The 18,477-nt window shown below is 41.6% G+C and overlaps 1 protein-coding gene across 2 annotated transcripts in view; it reads right to left on the reverse strand.

Moving 5' to 3' along the window:
* Positions 1-18,477, reverse strand: part of Tet2 (tet methylcytosine dioxygenase 2) — an 83,848-nt gene that overhangs the window by 18,890 nt on the left and 46,481 nt on the right. Inside the window, exons 3-6 of one of the 2 annotated variants that reach the window (XM_005357312.2) lie at positions 5,437-8,738; positions 3,575-3,665; positions 2,289-2,382; positions 1,288-1,496 (exon numbers count right to left, since the gene is read on the reverse strand). In XM_005357312.2, coding sequence (XP_005357369.1) covers positions 1,288-1,496; positions 2,289-2,382; positions 3,575-3,665; positions 5,437-8,692 — 3,650 coding nt within the window. In that variant the 5' untranslated portion in view covers positions 8,693-8,738. Of the gene's footprint in view, positions 1-1,287; positions 1,497-2,288; positions 2,383-3,574; positions 3,666-5,436; positions 8,739-18,477 lie in introns of those variants that run through there. The other variant, XM_026784031.1, reaches the window with a different exon arrangement.

An 18,477-nucleotide genomic window follows, 5' to 3' on the forward strand; every position in this document is an offset into this window, starting at 1 on the left:
AACACAATCATCTTTAGTTCCATTCATTTTCCTGAAGATTATTTTTTCTCTATGGTTAGAAATCTATTACGTGCACGCATTACATTTTTGTTTAACTCTTTGTCAGTAGGCAGGTATCTGTGTTAGTTGTGTTTCCTGGCTATTAGGCAGAAAGCAACAATAAGTGTGGATACACAAGTATCCTTCCCTAAGTCATTTCCCCAAGTTCTTCAGCAATTTAAACTCTGAAGCCACTGTTCTGTTGTAAGAACAGTAGTTCCTCAGCAAAAGTGTGCCCAATGTGCCTTCTCTTTTATTTATGATTAAATGTATATACACATATTTTTTTCTAAGAATGAACAAAATAATTTGATAGACAGACTGGAAAGTATTTTTCATCTAGAGCAGTTTAACAGAAATTTACAAGTCATGTGCTAGGCAGTGAACCTTTTGAGCAATCTCTAGCAAACGGAGGGCAGTCAAACAAAGACCATGAGGTGTATTTTGATCAAACCTCTCAAAATCAACTCTGTTTCAAATGGGAGGAGTAACTTTCTTAAATCAGTTATGAATCAATGTATAATACAACCAAGACTGAGCAACCATAATAAACAATTTGATTAGCAATGAGATTGGTAAACCTGGGCATGTCTTTCTGTAATTCCAAATTATTTTGTGTTAGAATTGTGTGGATTTTTTTAAAGTGTAAAATTTAAATTATTTTTCAACCAACAGTGAGAAAATGTAGCAGGAGAGCCTTTCTGTATTTTAGCATCATGCAGAAATCCACAGTAGAGAAACAGAGAACACCTCTGAGTGAGTGCACTGGCTTCATGCAGAGTGGACAAGGCTAAACCAGCAGATAGTAACAACAGCTACACAGCAGTAACGTCTGGAGCAGCACTGGGAAGGGAAGCACATTTGCACTACAGAAGTAATGAACTAGATTAAATGGAAAAATGGTTTCAATTTCTACAGAACTTTATCTTTGCTTCCTAAAGTAGTAGCCACATTGATAAGGAGTGTCAAATTATGGCATGAGAAGTAAAATAGAAATTATGGTAGAACTGAAGCCATGTGGGTGCAGATACCTAAATATTACTATAAACTGCTGCTGAGCAATGACTTATGGTCTAAGTGGACAGAATATTCCTAAAAAGCCCCATAAATTATTCATTTTAGAAAACTTTTCCCAGTCCAACTATGAAATAAATCAAATGACCTCCTCTTTATCAGTAGACAAATTCAAGTCCTGCTTGAAACGAAACTATACCCCTGGAGTATATAAAGGGCCTTAGCCCCACTTACTCTTCATTCAGGGCACAACGACGATTAGTGTGGGCACCGTATTTACTCAGGGTCTCTTTAAGATCCGAGTAGAGCTGGTCAGCCAGAGTCCTAGGGATTCCTTCCCAGATCATGATGAGAATCACAATCACCGCAACATCACAGCTGTGGCCAGCTCGCTCTCGGACCAAACACAATAGCTTCTCCTCAAGGTTCTCTCTTCGAATCACCTGTGGGAATCAATAGCCCACCCAAAGAGCCCCGCCCCACCCCAAACAGAACAAAGGTCAATTGGGTCCAGAAAAATATCCACTTGCAAATGCATACTTTTTCATGTCTGGATCAAAATTATCACCGGCTAACCAGGTATATAGCGAGAACCTAATCAACTATCACAAAAGGAAATGGTGCAAAATGGCCAGCCTGGCACAGTGGGGCAGTTAAATTCTACTATTGTAGTAAGAACTACAGAAAAGACATGGAACGTCTTGGTTGAGGTTTTCATTAAGTGGCATTATAAATATTAATTCGGTGCTTAAAGGGTTAAGGACTATTTCTTCACCATCTATGGACTATGCTTAAGACCAGTGGTTCTCAATCTTCCTAAGGCTGTGTCCCTTTAATACAGTTCCTCATGTTATGATGATCCTCTCCCAATGCTAAAATTATTTTTGTTACTACTTCATAACTGTAATTTTGCTCGTTATGAATCATACTGTAATATCTATGTTTCCCATTGGTCTTAGGTGACCCCTGTGAAAGGGTTGTTTGAACCCCCCCCCCAGGGCTCTCGACCTACAGGCTGAGAACCTCTGCTCTAGACCTCTCCTACTAAACTATTTCAATTTAATGGTTTGTCCATGATTTCACAACTACTCCACCTTCAGAATATAAGATGACACATAGGATCCGTTCATTTCAACTCACAATGCTCTGTGGCTAAAGCAAACCCATTCTTGTGGTGATAAATGAATCAAAATGATCAAGAGCGAAGAGCAGGGGCACCAACAAGTCACACTTACCCACTTAGCAATAGGACATCCCTGAGAACTTTTGCCTTCTTTACCAGTATAGATGACTTTTTCAATCCTAATAGCTTTACCCTTCTCTCCAAACCTTAAAGAAACACACACACGCACAATTAGTAGACTACTTCAAGAAGCAATCAAATATTTGGACATGTAAGTGAAGTTTTGTTCTATAACCACATCTTAAGAAATTAAAGGTTTAATTTATTCTTTATAAATTGGTGTAAGCCAAGTATAATGGGCAAGTCTTATCTTTTCTTCAGCATCCAAATATACCAAGAGTTATAATGAATTATTCTGTAGTTATATGTTGAATGGGAAATACTAGGAAAGCTATCTTTATATACAAAGTACAAAATAAGTTAGTTTGCTAAATTCATATTTTGAAACCATATACTATTTGATTATTGTCCTGTACTAAATTTATCTTCCAACTTGAAGAATTGTAAGTTTTTAGAAATCCTGGGTTTCTAAAGAAATCTGGCAAAAAGTTACTATCCAGCTATTTCCAAAAAGTCAGAACTCTAGAAATAGATTGTATTCCCTGCATGCCAAATGCTGTGCACTGTGAACAAAAGAAAGTGCTTAGAGAAATTCACAGCCTCTGCCAGGGTGGGGGACAACGTGGTGAATTTCTACATAATAGATTAGAAGGTCATAATCCACAAATAAAGCAAGAATGACACCCCGCCCATATGTATGCAAATACATTTTTATGACACGGCATACAACAGCTCAGAGCTTTATCGATAGGGAAGGCCTCTGAGTCTTCAACATAAGGAAACTGAGGGTAGACACCTTGGACAGACAGTTTTGGAAAGTAAATGGAGTCTCTTAGCTAACCGTTCGCACTTGCTTTCTTCTGTAAGAGAAAGGATTCATTCGCAAAGCTAAGATCGTAAATCAATGATCTTCACTTGCACTGCTTCGCCCTTGTTATTTCGTTGACGCGTCACCAAACAGGAGAGAGCCAGACTGAGGCCCCTTGGCCGCCTGTGCCAGCACTCGCGTGCCCAGCAGGTTGGCTGGATGATTTTTGTTTGTGCCCCGGGGTTTTCAAGCATCCATTTCCAAGTGGGCAGCCTGTGCCAGCTAAGCAACTATTTGTCCTGTCAAATATTGTGACTCTGTAGTGAATAGCAGTGTGCTGGGCTGGCAACCCCCCGGAATAGCTAAGCCTACTGATAATTACTTGATTTACAATTGTTTACTGCTCTGTGTGGGGGAACTGGAAATACAAAGGATAATGTTAATCTGCCCTGTGCCTTTGAGTTAATTACCTTTCTTCCATGATTGTTCTAATAGCTGCCACATTAGGACCAGCTCCTAGATGGGTATAAAAAGGACCTTCATCTTTTTCAATAACTTGTTCTGTTGAGATAATAGAAGATTATTATTTTAGACCTCAATTATACTAAGTATTAAGACTACATCCAAAGATTATCCCCAGCTGCACATTAATGGCCCTAAGTAACTTCCATTCTTTTTTTTTTTCCCTTTAGAGTACATTGGTGGCCTCATCTATTAGAAAAAATGTGCCAAGTACTACACACACACAATGGCTCCTGGCAAATTATCACTACATTTCAGATATAGCGTAAGACATTATTTTAAATCAAGTATTATTTTAAATCAAATAAAAATGAAGAGATTAAAATGTGTGTAATAAACTACAACACAGTTTTCCAAATAGAAAAAAAAAAATCCAGCAGAATCATGCTTGTCATTTGAAACTTAGGAAGTTTAAAGATGAATCTTGTCCTATTCCAGTCCAGATAATTCAACTTGTGGAGTCCATTTATTCTGCTTCTATTTTCCCTCAGCATTTGGTAAGAACTATTTTCACTGCACGTTGGAGCTAACTTGTGAGAGAATGCTACGGAGTCCAGGAAAGGGCCAGTTTTAGGGGTACAGGTGAGAACTCGGTGCTATCTATGATACTGGCTACACATTAGCTCTGTGTGGCATCTTGTGAGCCACACACAGGGAAGAAGGACCTCCTCCCACCAACCTACCAAGTGGATAGCACAATGCAGTGAGCACCACCATGGGCTAGGTGGGACACTAGACGGTAAGGTACCCCGTTCTCCTAATGTCTTCTGCTACACTTGTGGGGGGCAGCTACTATTGATATCTTCCAGCTGCACATCTACTCTATAACATGAGCTTAACAAAAGGCATTGATTTAAGAAATACCATTTTTATATTTAAAAAAGGAAAACAAAAAGGAACACAAACCATTACAGAATATCAAGTGGGGAAGGAAGTACTCTCTAAGTGCTCCTAAGGGAGTTTTCGCGAGTACTCTAAGGGCTACGTTTGTAAGTACTTGGAACCTTGGAACTAAGTACTCAGAGCCTTGGTCCTGCAATTTTCCAACTTGCGATTAAAGATAGGAACTTCCTCAGTTCCCAGAAATCTTCTGATCTTTAACCCCAAACTTTAAACCTGGTTTTATGACACTGTTTTGTTTAAAAAGCTACATGGAGTTGGAGGAAGTAGTTATTTTTTTTTCACAGTAACTAATTTTCTTGCCTATATGCCTCCTCTAAGAGATAAGAGTTAAAACAAATAGATCCAGACTGGGCATGGTGATGCACGCCTTTAATCCCAGCACTTGAAAGGCAGAGAGGCAGGGCAGTCTGACATACATAGTGAGGGACAAGATGAGCAGGGCTGGGAGACTCTGTCTCAAAAACCAAACCAAACCAAACCAAACCAAAGATGTAGGGCTGGAGAGATGGATCAAGCAGTTAGAAATCCCAGTACTCCCAGGGTGGCTCACAACTGTAGTCCTATGGGATCCAAAGCCTTCTTCTGGCGTGCAGACATACATGTAGACAAAATTCTAATACATACAAGCAAAACATTAAAAATGTTATAAAATACGTTTATACTTCAAGATCTGATTAGATGGAAAAAAAGAATACATTCAGTTGGTTTGGGGGGGTGGACAGATGCAAACATAGTTTTTGTTTTTCATGGCATGAGTGTCTGTAATTTAAAGAGAAAAGCAAGTTTTTATGAGCCTTCATAGTGGGCTCCCAGACTCCAGCTTTAAGAAGGAAGAAACTCTCCAATACAGAAACAATGAGCTAATTCTGGAAAGCACCATGGGCTTCAGGATGTTCCTGGCACTCACCTACACATCTGCACGATGGGAAATCATATTGAGTCTTGATAGGAGTATCCAATAAATTTCTTACAGGAAGATTTAGTAATTTGGAAGGTGAGTCTAAAAAATTGTTGAGTGCAGAGCCAGCTGTTCTTTTGGTTGGTGTCTTTTCTGCAGCTGGGGTGTGGCTCTCCGACTCTGCACCATGGGTCTTTGTAGACACAACTGTGCCGGGGCCGGATGTCTCCACTCTCATTTGCTTCTGTGACTTGGGAGTCAGAGTCAGGGACTTATGGTTAAAGAATAAATTGAGCTGAAACTGCTTCAGATGCTGCTCCATGGTCTCAATGATGCTCTTAGATTGCCCATCTTCACAGCTTAGTGGGGGAATCTCTTGCTTTATCTTTTTGGCCATTTTTTCTTGGGGTGCCAACATGGAGCGTTTACAGGAAGAGGGTTTGGATCCAGGCTCTGTCTTGACTGGCCTGTGTGTCTGATTATGACAAGAGTCAGCCTGGGATTGCTGTGTTTGCTGCTGTTCTTGCTTTTGTAGGAGGAGCCACCTTAGGGCAGCATGCTTCTGAATGTCCCTCTGAGGAGGGATCTGTGTTTGAGTTCCTCCTGGCTTGGGCACAGGGAGTGCCTTTGCCTGATTATGCACCAAGTACCTTTGCTGAGCTACTTCAGCTAGTTTTGCTGTCTGCTGCCCAGAAAATGCATCCTGGCTTCTGCTTGTGAATCCCTGCAGAGCCGGAGCTGGTTGAGGCTTCTGTTCATGTTCTGGAAAGCACCTATGATGAATGTCCTGATTTGGGGTCACATCATTTGGGAAATATTGCATGTTTTGCAGGTGTGGGGTCTTATTTCCTGCAAAGAGTTCAGGGTGTAGAGTTTGTTCTCGATTCTCGGCAATGGGGTGTGTATCATCTGAACAGGGAACCTGTAATTTGCTTGTGTTTGATTTTAACATTTTACTACTCACATTCTGTACTTGCTCCAACCCCCCCTGGGTATTGTGAGTTTGGAAACTGCTTGATTTGGAATACTGGTTTTCACCACTATAGCATTCTTCCACCTTAATCTGGCCAGAGCAGGACCCTTCCCTCAGCTTATCATGGCTGCCTTGGAGATGAGAGAAAGTCTGGGGCATTTGTTCCTTATTCGTCCTCTGGGATTGCTGCTGCTGGCAGTTTTGAGGGAAACTTGAGTCCTGGGACGCTCGTATTTGTGCTACCTGCTTATGGGGCTTATGCTGTAAAAAGTTTGAAAACGGTTCGGTCTCTGTGGCCTGCTGATTCAAGTGCTTATTAGTGGGGGGATCCACTGTCTGCTGGAAATGAAAAAGAGGAGCACTTGGAACGTGAGCACCAGGAGCGGTGTCTGCCTTGGAGAGGCACTCCTGGTATGAAGTTTGCTGGAACTGTGGATGTTGGTCCCTCATACCAGGAGAGTGTCCTTGATTCGTCTCCGCTTGGTACATTTGTGACTTCTGCTCCAGCTGAGCTGTTTTCTGGATGTAGGGTAGCCTTTGGAATCCTCCCGGCATGTTCGTATTTCCAGTGCACTGTGTGGAGGGCATCCGATTGGAAGGGCCGCCCTGATAGCGAAGGACCGACTGAAACATCGCATCCTTACATCTTGGCTGATGCTGCGCTTCCCGGAAACGAGAGGTCGTCAGTTCAATCCATCTAGGTTTCAGATAGTGCTGGGCCGCCAGCATTGAGTCTTGTGTTTGTTCCCTGTTTTCATCCTTCACCGTCTCTTGTTCCCTGTGTCCCATCAGATGCAGGCTGTGCGCTTGTAAATCTCCACCGCAGCCATGATTTGGTGGGTAATACTTGAGATATTCTGACATGGTTCTGGTTTGTTCAGAGAGCACGGAGACACAGTTATTCTGATGCCCTTCGGGAAGCATCAGCGAGGGGTTGGATGTATGGACAGATGGATTCGGACTCTGGCCAGACGATGCCGCCTTAGGTTGATGTTCTATTTTCCTTTCCCCTAAGAGAGATGTGTTACCTAAGTGCTGGTGTTCTTCCAAAGCCCCATCACCCAGAGTGCCTTTTCCTTCTGAGGAAGGCTGAATAACAGGAGGGGGAGAAAGAAGCAATTGTGATGGTGGAGTCATGGTAGTGGCAGAAATGGAATCTTTAGTGAACACTGAGCTTTGCCTGAAGTAAGCACCATTGATTTCCTTCTGCTTCGAATACTGTTCAGAGCTGCCATGAGAACCTTGTATGTCACTGCTGGAACCGGAACAGGATTCTTCAGCAAAGAGCTTCACGTTTCCCCGCGGGTTTACGTTTTCTGCAGGAGATGGGCATATCTCCGAAACTGCTTTTTGTTGGTGTTTCTGGAAAGGACAGGTACCTAGCACTCCAGCTGGTTTGCTGGCATTATCAGCATCACAGGCCTCAGGCACCATGGCAGCTAGCTCGGGAGGCAGCCGGGAGCTTGAGGTCTGTGGGGAACTGATCTGCTCTGAGGTATGCGATGGTTGAGTGATCTCACAAGACAACTCATTAGTAGCCTGACTGTTCAGGTCGTTCACATGAGATGTGGTATTCTGCACTGCCATGGGAACGCGATCTGGGCAGCACAGAGATGGCGTGTTTTCCAGGAGTTCACCATGCGTGTTTTCCAAGGAAGGGGCAGAAACTGTAGCACCATTAGGCATTAGCACAGCCTTGTTCATAAGTAGTAAAACGTTCCTGCCATTTTCCCCTTCCTGCTCCTCGAGAGCCCGAAACTCTCTGTTGTCCGCTCCATTGCAGTTATGAGTTGGGAAACCATCAATGGCTGCACCTGCTCTATCCTGGGTCAGAGAGGGCACAGCCTCTCTGTTCTCACTCCGACTGGAGACGCTTGGCTGATGGCTGCTTTCACCTGGGTGTCCTTCTCGGCTTTCCCCGAAGCAATTACCTTCTCCCTCAGCTTTTTGGTCTAGTTTCGATTTCTTGTTCAGATGGAGCCCAGAGAGAGATGGTTCACTGACTGTACGTTTTATCCCTCCGTTTTGTAAGCACCCGGAATACCCTCTGCCTTCGTGTATAAAGTCTGGACTCTCATGACTGCTCTGGCTGCCTTTCCTGCGGGGTATTCCATAATAGCTTTCCAAAGACTGCCACTTGGTGTCTCCATTGACTCCTTCTGGATGAAGTCTCTCTGCTAATGGGCTTCCATTCTGGAGCTGAGGTTCTGTCGAGCAGATGGGAGAAGGCGGTGGTATCAGGGATGGACTCAGTGTGTTGCCCTCAGGATGGGTGGTTCTGTCCTGTTCCATCAGGCTTGCTTCGGGGCCATCCACGAGGCTGCCCTTTGAATGAATCCTAAAGAACACAGAAACACAAATTTTTATCTCAGCAACACCAATACCTAGGTATAGCAATCAGACACTCCTTTTCATCTTTGGGCCAATGGCTACTCTTGTCTTCCTAGCCTGGCGAAAAGGAACGATGGAATGCCAGCTGCTCTGAGAAGTTCATACTTCACCATCGAGTAGTAGCAGAGAAAAATCCCATTTTCTCCAGCACTTGTTTGCCTAATCGCTCTCCAAACTGCCATCGCCGCTTCCTGTGCACTCCTTAAATTATCCCCATTACGATTCACTCCGTTCTACTTTGTCTCATAGTCCCTGTCACAGCTCTTTGACACTGGGTTCTCCCTCGAGTTCTTCAAGGCTGCCTCCAATTTGTTATCAAAGGACCCAAAAGAATGTTCTAAAATCTGATCCTGGTACCTTTCCTCCTTATCATACCTGATTAGTTCCGCCTGGCCTGTGTCAGTGGTTTTCAAACGCTTTCATTTAACAGGGACCCCACCTTGTGTTTCACCGTCATCGGTACACCATGCGGTGACGTGGCAGAAGGTGAGGTTTTAAAATACCCACTTGGCTCGGGGCTCAAGTCAGCGCAAGGTGGCATGTGAAGCTTGCAGAACACTCTCCCAGGCTCGATACTCAGTTGAAAGAGAAAAATACACACACAACCACTTCCAAACACGTACCACCTCCAAGCATGCTGCTTTTAGGTGATTTTTCAACAAGGGATGGATGCCCGCTTTGATGAAGATTTCCTGTCTAGGGCAGGTGAAATGACTCAGTAGGTTAAGGGTACTTGCCGCCAAGCTGATGGCTTGAGTTTAATTCCCAGCACCCAGGTGAGAGGTGTGAAGGCCTACAAATTGTTCCCTGACTTCTTCCACCTGTTACGGCACATGCATACATAGACAATACATATACAGAATCACATGTAAATAAATACAGTTTTAAAGATCATAAAACAGGATCTCCTCAGTAAACTGCGATTGTGGGGGTCACGGGAGAGGGTAGAAGGGGCGGGGAAAGGAGGGGAGTAAAGAAAAAATGCATAACTCAATAAAAACAATAAAAAAATGTAAATTGTGATAATTGGTGCTAATAGCCATCTTTCCTGTCCCTCATGGCTTATAGTCTAGCAATGACAGCTTTATAAAAACCGACAGTAAGTAAGCACTTTCAGCTCACAGGGCTTTTGCTGGTGTGTGAAAGTAGCCCTCTACATCTACGTCAGCATCACCTTCTTCCCCTTCAGCTCCTTGTCCACCCTGAAGTCACCACTTTAGCTATAGTTGGCCTACTGTCTCTGTCTGCCTTATGTACTGCTTGGACGTAACTTCTAACTCATTTTTGTGCTTGATCTAATTCATTTTTGTACTCATCCAGTAAATTCCACTGAGACGATTCAAATCCTAACTTATTACCATTATCATTGATTCAAACATTTTCCAGATTTGTATAAACATTCAAAGCCCGTAGAAGAGAAAAGGGGAAGGGGAGGTGGGCATGTAAAAACCCATCTTTTTTTTTCTTTTTTAATTGTATAAACTTTATTATTTAAAAAAACTTGCAAATGAAAACATCAGACACCAAAATTAGCAAAAACCAATATATGAACTAGTACAGTAAAATGTTGCCTATGTACGGATCCTGGGTGGAGGTTAACGGTAGAAAACGTCTAAGGGATGGAGGAGAGGGCTCAGTAGTTAAGACCTGTGTTTGGTTCCCAACTCCAGTGTTGATGGCTAATCTGGTTTTCACCTCTGAATTCAGGCACCTGCAACACATGTATGTACACACAGACACATACACACACATATATATGTATATATATGTTACATTTTTTTAAAAAAAATGTAAACACTTCTCTGTTCATTGAATTCTCCTTTTCTATCCTCTGCATCTTTCTCATGTCTTGAAGGCTAACAGCGGAGGGGCAATCTTTTCTGTCTGTACTAAAGCAGTACTGTATTAGATTAGTACTTATTTTTTCTGTCTGTACTAAAGCAGTACTGTATTAGATTAGTACTTATTTTTCAGACAAGACAAATGGGACAGAGGAAGAGATAAGATAGAGATGTTAAATGCAGCACTAAAGTTATCGTTGGACCTAGGAGGACATAGCTGTTCACACCTTTAATCCTGCATGGGTAGAGGAGCGAGTTTACAGGAGTTCCAGGACAGCCAGGGCTGTATACAAGACCCTGTGTCAGAAAGATAAGAACACTGTACACTGATCAGCGAAGAGAGCCAGCTAAAATGCTGCCATCATTCCTAAAGATTTAGTAAAGTAGCCCCCAAAATGCAAGGATAGCCTCAAACCATAAAAGTAATCAGAAGTTTTATGGCAATGAAATATTGCCGTTGTAACAGAAGAAGTAAACTCAAAAGTTCTATGTATATGCAATGAGATTGCTACAGGGGAGAGTTGAGGGATGAAAGCCAGGTAGGGAAACACAACACGCAGCTAGTTGTTCTGAGAAAGGATGGCAGCCAGCCTGGAGGGCAGCGCTTCCATTTTAGGATGGATCCACGGTTCTCTCTAGTGTTCACCTGAACCCCCCATCTGCAGACACAGGAAGATGCCGTACTCATCTCTGCAGTTATCTGGTCGGCCTCCGTGGCTGGCCTGACATCTGACATATCTTTTATTGGTGAACTTTATATGGTTTCTAACCTTGTGCTGAAAAAGAAAAACAGAATGTACAAGCCCACACAAAACCTGAGTCACAAACACAGAAACTGACGGAAAAGCAGCTGAAGAATAGCCATGGGAAGGGGATTCCTTTTAATTGTCTTTTTATACTTTTAAATTTGTCTTACTTATTAGAATTAAAATTGAAAAGATTCTTCTCACTGAACAAAGAAAAGTGATCTTTTTTGTGTGTCTTAAATGACAGGCAAGATTGATATCACCTGACATAGATAGGAATACACGGCCACGTTCAACTACCACACCCTTGCAGTATGCCTACTCTAAGTTGATATGTGCTACAGGAATGGAAAGAAGCACCGGAGTTCAGGCCTGTATGAAAAGTAATGTAAAATCTCATGTTTTGAAAACATCCATCATGGGCTAGGATTTAGCTCATCTGGTAGAGTGCTTGTCTGGCTGGCTCCAGTCCCCAGCACCACGGCACCCTGGCAGAGGGCATGTGCAATGGAAGATGAGGGCAGGAGAATCAGGGTCAAAGTTCTTCAGTTACATAGTGAATTTAAAACCAAAATGTCTCAAAAGATAAAATAATAACTTATTCTGGATGATAGTAAACAAAAACATTTAATTTTCACTTTTGGGGAAATTTAAAATTCTATATCATGTATTGCATCATATTTCTTTTTTTTATGGTTAATAAAATGGTTATTTATTTAAAAGAAAAAAAACTTACAGATCACTGTCCCAGACAACAGCCCTCTGCATGATCAGAAAGGAGTCTAGTAGCCAGAAGTGGAGCCAGAAGCAAGAGAGCAAGAACACGGATACTGCTGCTTTTTAAAGCAGATGAGACCACATTTCTTTGGGGTTGTTCTGTTTTTTTTTTTCTTAATAAAGAAACTGGGAGGGAGGAAAGGAGGGGGAAGGGGAAGAAAAAGATGTACTCTTGGCAACTGTACAACCAATCCACACATACAACAATCAAGGGTTACTTACAGCCACATACATGTGTACATTTCTGATGTTAAAAAATTTCAGGCTCTGTATACAGTGTTGTGCTACCTAATTTTGAGCTATAACATATTATAAGCATTTTAAACACCCAACACATTATGATCCATTCCATGTAATTTGTGGTAATTCTTTAAAATGTCAAGCTAAAAATTATAATAGATGAAGCTCAAAAACCTTTTAAACATAATAGTAGCTCCTAAGAATTAGGGTAACAAAATAGAATTGATATTAATATGGAGGTTTAAAGACAATAGAACTTTTAAGCCCCAATTTAAACAGAAGTATTCTGTGGCAAGATTTCACTTCCTGGGTAAAGTCAGTAGCTGTAGAAAGGTAATACTTCAGGGAATTTAAACACTGTCTCTCTTGAAAACAACCTCCCCTGTCAGAGAGTAAAAAAAGGAAATATTGCCCTCGGCTTTAGTATGTCCTAAGCCACATTTCTTGTAGGAGTACGCAGAATATTAAAGAGTCCTATACCCATTCATACAGTACTTTCAATTATCCAGGTTTTGGCATTATTCACTTAGAGAGAAGGAAGAAGCTTCAGTGCTGTAGCTTTTTATTTGTTTGTTTGTTTTAAGCTGAAAAAGTCATGGCTAAAGACAGAAAGAATCTTTGGGTTGTATTTGAGATGTTTACCTAATATTCAGTTAAGACATTAGGCTTTTTTTTTCAAATTTAAATGACTGTAAAACAAGGAACCATTTTCAAAAAACTATATACTTTTGCTGGAGTTACTTTTGCATGGCTCTCCTCAGTCCACTTCCTATTTCTAATAGCCTGGGGTTGGGCAGGCTGGAGGCTTATTTTGGCTCTTCATTCTCAAGTGGAACAGCCTTCCTGCTGTTCTAGTCTGGAGCTGGTGCAGGGTATCATGGCCAAGGATACTGTGTGCTGGTCTTGCCTTCTTCATTTTAAAAGCCCTGTCCCAAAAGACCTGGGCTGGACCCTAAAGCTCACACAGTAGGCGAGAAAAAAAAAAAAAACCTGCCAGTTGTCATTTGACCCCCCCCACACTCACACCATGGAACCCCACTCCATGATCCCAATTTTAATCACCTCTGAATATTCTACTTCTAAATGTACTACCTCTAAAGTTTACCCTCTCAGTTACCCAGTGAGGGTTAAATTTCAGCCATGTTTTACAGGAAAAATCATAGCATTTCCTTTCTCCATTGAAAGCAATAAGAGATACAGACTTTTTATTATCTGTTCTTATAAGTGAATGACTAGAAATAGATTTGTTTTTTAATTTATGGGATTAGATACTTCTAAAGTAATGCATTTTCTGGAAATTTATAGATGATAGTCATTTATTTATATTATACTAGTTTGCTACATAAAGAAAATTTTCATTTAGACTGAGAAGCAACACCATCATAACCATCATCCCCATTATTTTGGGACAGGGTCTCACTCTAGAGCCTATGCTGGCAATCACACCCAGCCTGAGCAGCAACTTTTAAAAGAGGCATTAGCCAATGTCACTCAGGAGGACTTTGACCAATCAAAATTAGGGTGCTATTTTTCAAAAGCCATGATGAAGTTTATATAAGAACATAGACCAAATATCCTTCAGGAAACCTACAAACCTGACTGGCTAAGCTTCCCAGGGATGCTTTACAGGATAACTCAGCTTACACACTGTAACAGTTACACTTAAAAACACAAACCCGAATAACCAACATCCTCTGAGTTGTATTGAAGGGATAATTGCAAGCTATTGAAACCCATCACCAATTTCAGTTAGGAATTAATATCTAGGGCTTCTGAAAAATGATCAACTATACCTTATTTGGAAATCAAATGCAAGTTCCCTGAGCCCAGCATAAACTTGGGTAGCCATTCTGGTTTTCAGAATTACGTTAACAGGGAGCTCAGAATCACAGAACGGTGGCATTTCACCTTTGAAAGAGTAACAAGACTTTAAATGACATTCAAATAGGAGGCTGGGCGAGTGGTGTTAATAGTCCAAATGATGTATGAAGTACTTCAGGGTATCAGAAAGGGCTTCATTGGTTCCCCATTTACAGATGTAAATACTGAGAAGCTGCCTGGAAATAGTGACTCCTGGTGGGGCCATGCAGAAATAGTCCGCCAGCTCTCTGAAGCCCTTCCCATCACATAACACAAACAAAAAACGTATGATTTAGGAGACTTTATTTTGGACTTAATTTGTATCTTGCTCTTATTTGAGCTTGTTTGCATGCTTAGTATTAATACTCTAAAAGGCAGTTTTCTACATGTCTATAGACATGTAGTTATTAACAGAATTATGGGCATTTACTTATATTTAATGAGGGCCTCATTTCCCTATATGGCTTGAAATAAATAAAATGTAAACACTTAAAATATGAACTGTGAGAGGTTCCTGTAGCGTTTTCCTGATATTCTGTTGAACTCAAGATCCTGCTGTCTCACTGAGTGCTAGGATTACAGGTGTATCACTGCAGTGGCTATTGATTCCCTAAAATATGATGGCTCAGAGGTTAAGAGCACCATTGCTCTTCTAGAGGTCCTGGGTTCAATTCCCAGTACCCTCACAACACACCATAACACAAATTTCAGTGGGTGCGACTCCCTCACACAGACACATATGCAAGCTGAACACAGTATACAATGTGTGTAGGTAACATTCCTCACAATGACTGGCTGTCCGGGAAACCAAAAATAGTGGTTATATCAACTATAAATACAATACACACCTTTTTGTTGCTGAAAGTTTAAGGGTAAAATTATAATAACTTAACCTAAATAGGAATGTGCAATCATTTTATAGCCTTCCCATCCCCATTCATGATTAGCTATTGGCACAGTTTGATCATTGCTGACTGTGTCAGAGGCACGCGTTTACAAAGCCTGTTTATGCTGGGCGTGGTGGCATGCCTTTAATCCTGCCACTACGTAGTGAGCTCCAGGACAGCCAGGATGTGCAGAGAGACGCTTGTCTCATAAAAACAAAACAAAACAAAACAAAACAAAACAAAATTTCTCTCCCCTTAAAATACTGCTCTTTTGAGGAGTAGCTAGCATTTCAGTTTCTTTAAGGCAAGGCAGGTTTCAGCCATTGCAGTTTTCCTACGAGCATTATTTTGTCCTTTCTCCTGCCTGTGACAATAATTAATTAAAAATTCAAGTCACATAGACAGCATCTGTGAAACAATTACTGCACGGAGGGCTGACTCTGCAGTCTAATCCATCATAATTATGACAGTCCTCTTTCAAGACACTATGATGCATGACTTAAAAATAGCACATTAGTGTGCAAATGGATCAGCATCTCATTGCACCGATGTGCATTTAGCGTTGTAATGTAGCTCAGCACCATTTGACTCTTTCTGAATCACTCAGAGGGTAGCCATATCTTTCACCAGAGAACACCGCAGATGATGTTCAAAATTTGGAGGGTTTTTTTTGTATTTCTTTTTGGCTTTCTCGTTTTGTTGGCAATATGGATTTTCCAACTCTAAAAGTAAAAATACATTTATACAATAATGCAGTAATTTTTTCCCTACAAGTACTCCTTTCACTCTTTGTCCTAATATTGTAAACACATACATGCACGCACACACACATACACAATGCCATAAACTGGTGAATCGTGTGTGTGTGTGTGTGTGTGTGTGTGTGAGTTTGTGAATCTATTCAGATGAGTGGAGGTAAATATGTACGGCTGGTTATGAGCAGGGAATGCAAGTCCATGTTCTAGCCTCAGTCTTAGGGGATCCCTGTTGGTCACCTTGTCACTTCCACTGAGAAGTTTCATTCCTTCTAAACTCACTTACTAAACTCATTGTTAGGAATGATTTCTTGGCGAGGAAAAACCCGAGAAAGTGATACATTTGATTATATTTCCCACATACATGGGAATAATCTCCACAATGTTATATTCTGATCACCAAAGTCGAACACAATTTAGGTTAACCACAGGTTAATTTCAAGATATGTTCAGGGGAGCCCTTGTGGTGGTAAATACCCATCATCCCAGACCTTAAGACTGAGAGATAAAAGGTTCAAGGACAACCTGGATTACTTACTAAGCCCATCTCAAAGTGTACAGGACAGGACAGTGGACATCACCATGCATGTCTAGTTAGTATCCTTGAGGACCCAAATTCTGCTTTGAAATCTCATCTCATTTATCTGCCAGTCCTTTCCATTTAATTTTCCTGCTTCCCTTTTTAAAAAGATTTTTATTTATTTGTATCTCTATTTATTTATTTACTTAGTGTATGTGTGTGTGTGTGTGTATGTTTGTGTGTGGTGTATGTTTGTTGTGTGATATGTGTGTGGGGAGGGAGAACTGATACATTTTTTTTACTAACAAAACTTTTCTTCTAGGGGCCAGCGATGGCTTAGTAGTTAACAGCACTTGCTGCTCCTCCCTAGGACTTGGGTGAGGTTCCCAAGACCCATATCAGACAGCTTACAACCATCTAGACTTCAAGTTCCAGAGACTCTAATGCCTATTCCTGTCCGTCCAAGGTCTCCTTCATGCTCACGGTTTATATACATATACTCAGGCACACAGACATAAAACTTCCAGTAAATCTATGGAGTTCCAGTGTTATCGCAAGGTCTCTCGCTGAAGGGTGTTTAGTTATGGAAGATAGCAGATGCACAAGAAGAGATAGTCCGAGTGAGAATTCCTCTGGGTCTACATGTGGAGTTACAACAGACCATAGAACATTCCCCATCTTCATTTAAAAAAAATCAGCAATTTAGGGCCTGGAGCAACAGCACAGTGTTCAGTGGTTAAGAACCCTGGCTGCTCTTTCAAAGGAGCCAGGTCTGATTCCCAGAACCCACATGGTGGCTCACAACTGTCTGTAATTCCTGTCCCGGTATCCCACTTCTTCTAGTCCCTAAGGGCACCACACCCAAGTGATACAGAGCTATCCAGTCAGGAAAAACATCCATCCATACAATAAAACAAGTATGGGAATTAAAATTTTAAATATGATAGCTCTCTGAAATTGGTAGTATAATTTTTGTGCTGGGGAGTCACTGAAACACAGGCCATCACAGAGTGGTGACGCCCATGTCTGAAAGTAGAACTCTGCCTCATTTTGAAATGTGTGGGTTGGAACGGCTGACAAAAGAAGAGGGTGAAATAAGATGATCGGTTCAGATGATCAATTTGCTGTCCTTACCTATACTCTCCTGAGGGAAGAAATGGAATCAACCAGCAAGTGCAATCCCTGGGCAAACAGATTCTATCATGAAGCAAGGAAGTTTGCAACTGTGTCGCTGACAGCCAATCAACTCTTCCCTAAAATTCTACCTCCCAGAAACACTGAATTCCCTTAATGTAAGTACAAGGGAGAAATAAAAAATGATAGTAATGCCTCCACTAGCTGTCAAATACTTCCACTGAATTGGATTAAAACAATTAATTTCCCTCAATCCAGACCATAATGGGGTATCTGATTCCCTGGAACAGGAGTTACAGGTAGGAAGCAGCCAGTGAGCATTCTGAAGCATCTCTCACAGGTGGGCATCCTTTATAGAACAGTCTGCAAAACCAACATCCCATGGAACAGCATACATTATAAACCTAATTTAGATGAATAATTTATGTGGTTTTAATTAAATGCGTTTTGTTAAATTTCACTGTGTAGCCCTGCCTGATGTGGAATTTTCTTTCTAGACCAGATTGGCCTCAAACTAGAGACCTGCTTGCCTCAGGTCTGCTGGGATTAAAGGTTGATTCACCATAGCTCAAGATGGTCTGGAAGTCACTATATAGCCTATGCTAGCCTTGAACTGGCAAGAATTCTGCCTTAGCCTCTCTAGGATTGAGATGGACAGGAGCCACCTTGCCTAGTTTAAATATATCACTCCTGAGGTGCTGAGAATCTATGGGCCCGAGGAACTGGTACCATGTCAAACTTAGATGGGTGTTAATGTCAAAACATACGGTAGCTATGAACCTTCACCTGGTGATGGATGGAGATAGAGACAGAGACCCACACTGGAGCACTGGACTGAGCTCTCAAGGTCCCAGTGAGGAGCAGAAGGAGGGAGAACCTGAGCAAAGAAGTCGGGACCACGAGGGGTGCACCCACCCACTAAGACA

This window comes from Microtus ochrogaster, chromosome 21 (assembly GCF_000317375.1).
Source record: "Microtus ochrogaster isolate Prairie Vole_2 chromosome 21, MicOch1.0, whole genome shotgun sequence".
Lineage (NCBI taxonomy): Eukaryota > Metazoa > Chordata > Mammalia > Rodentia > Cricetidae > Microtus > Microtus ochrogaster.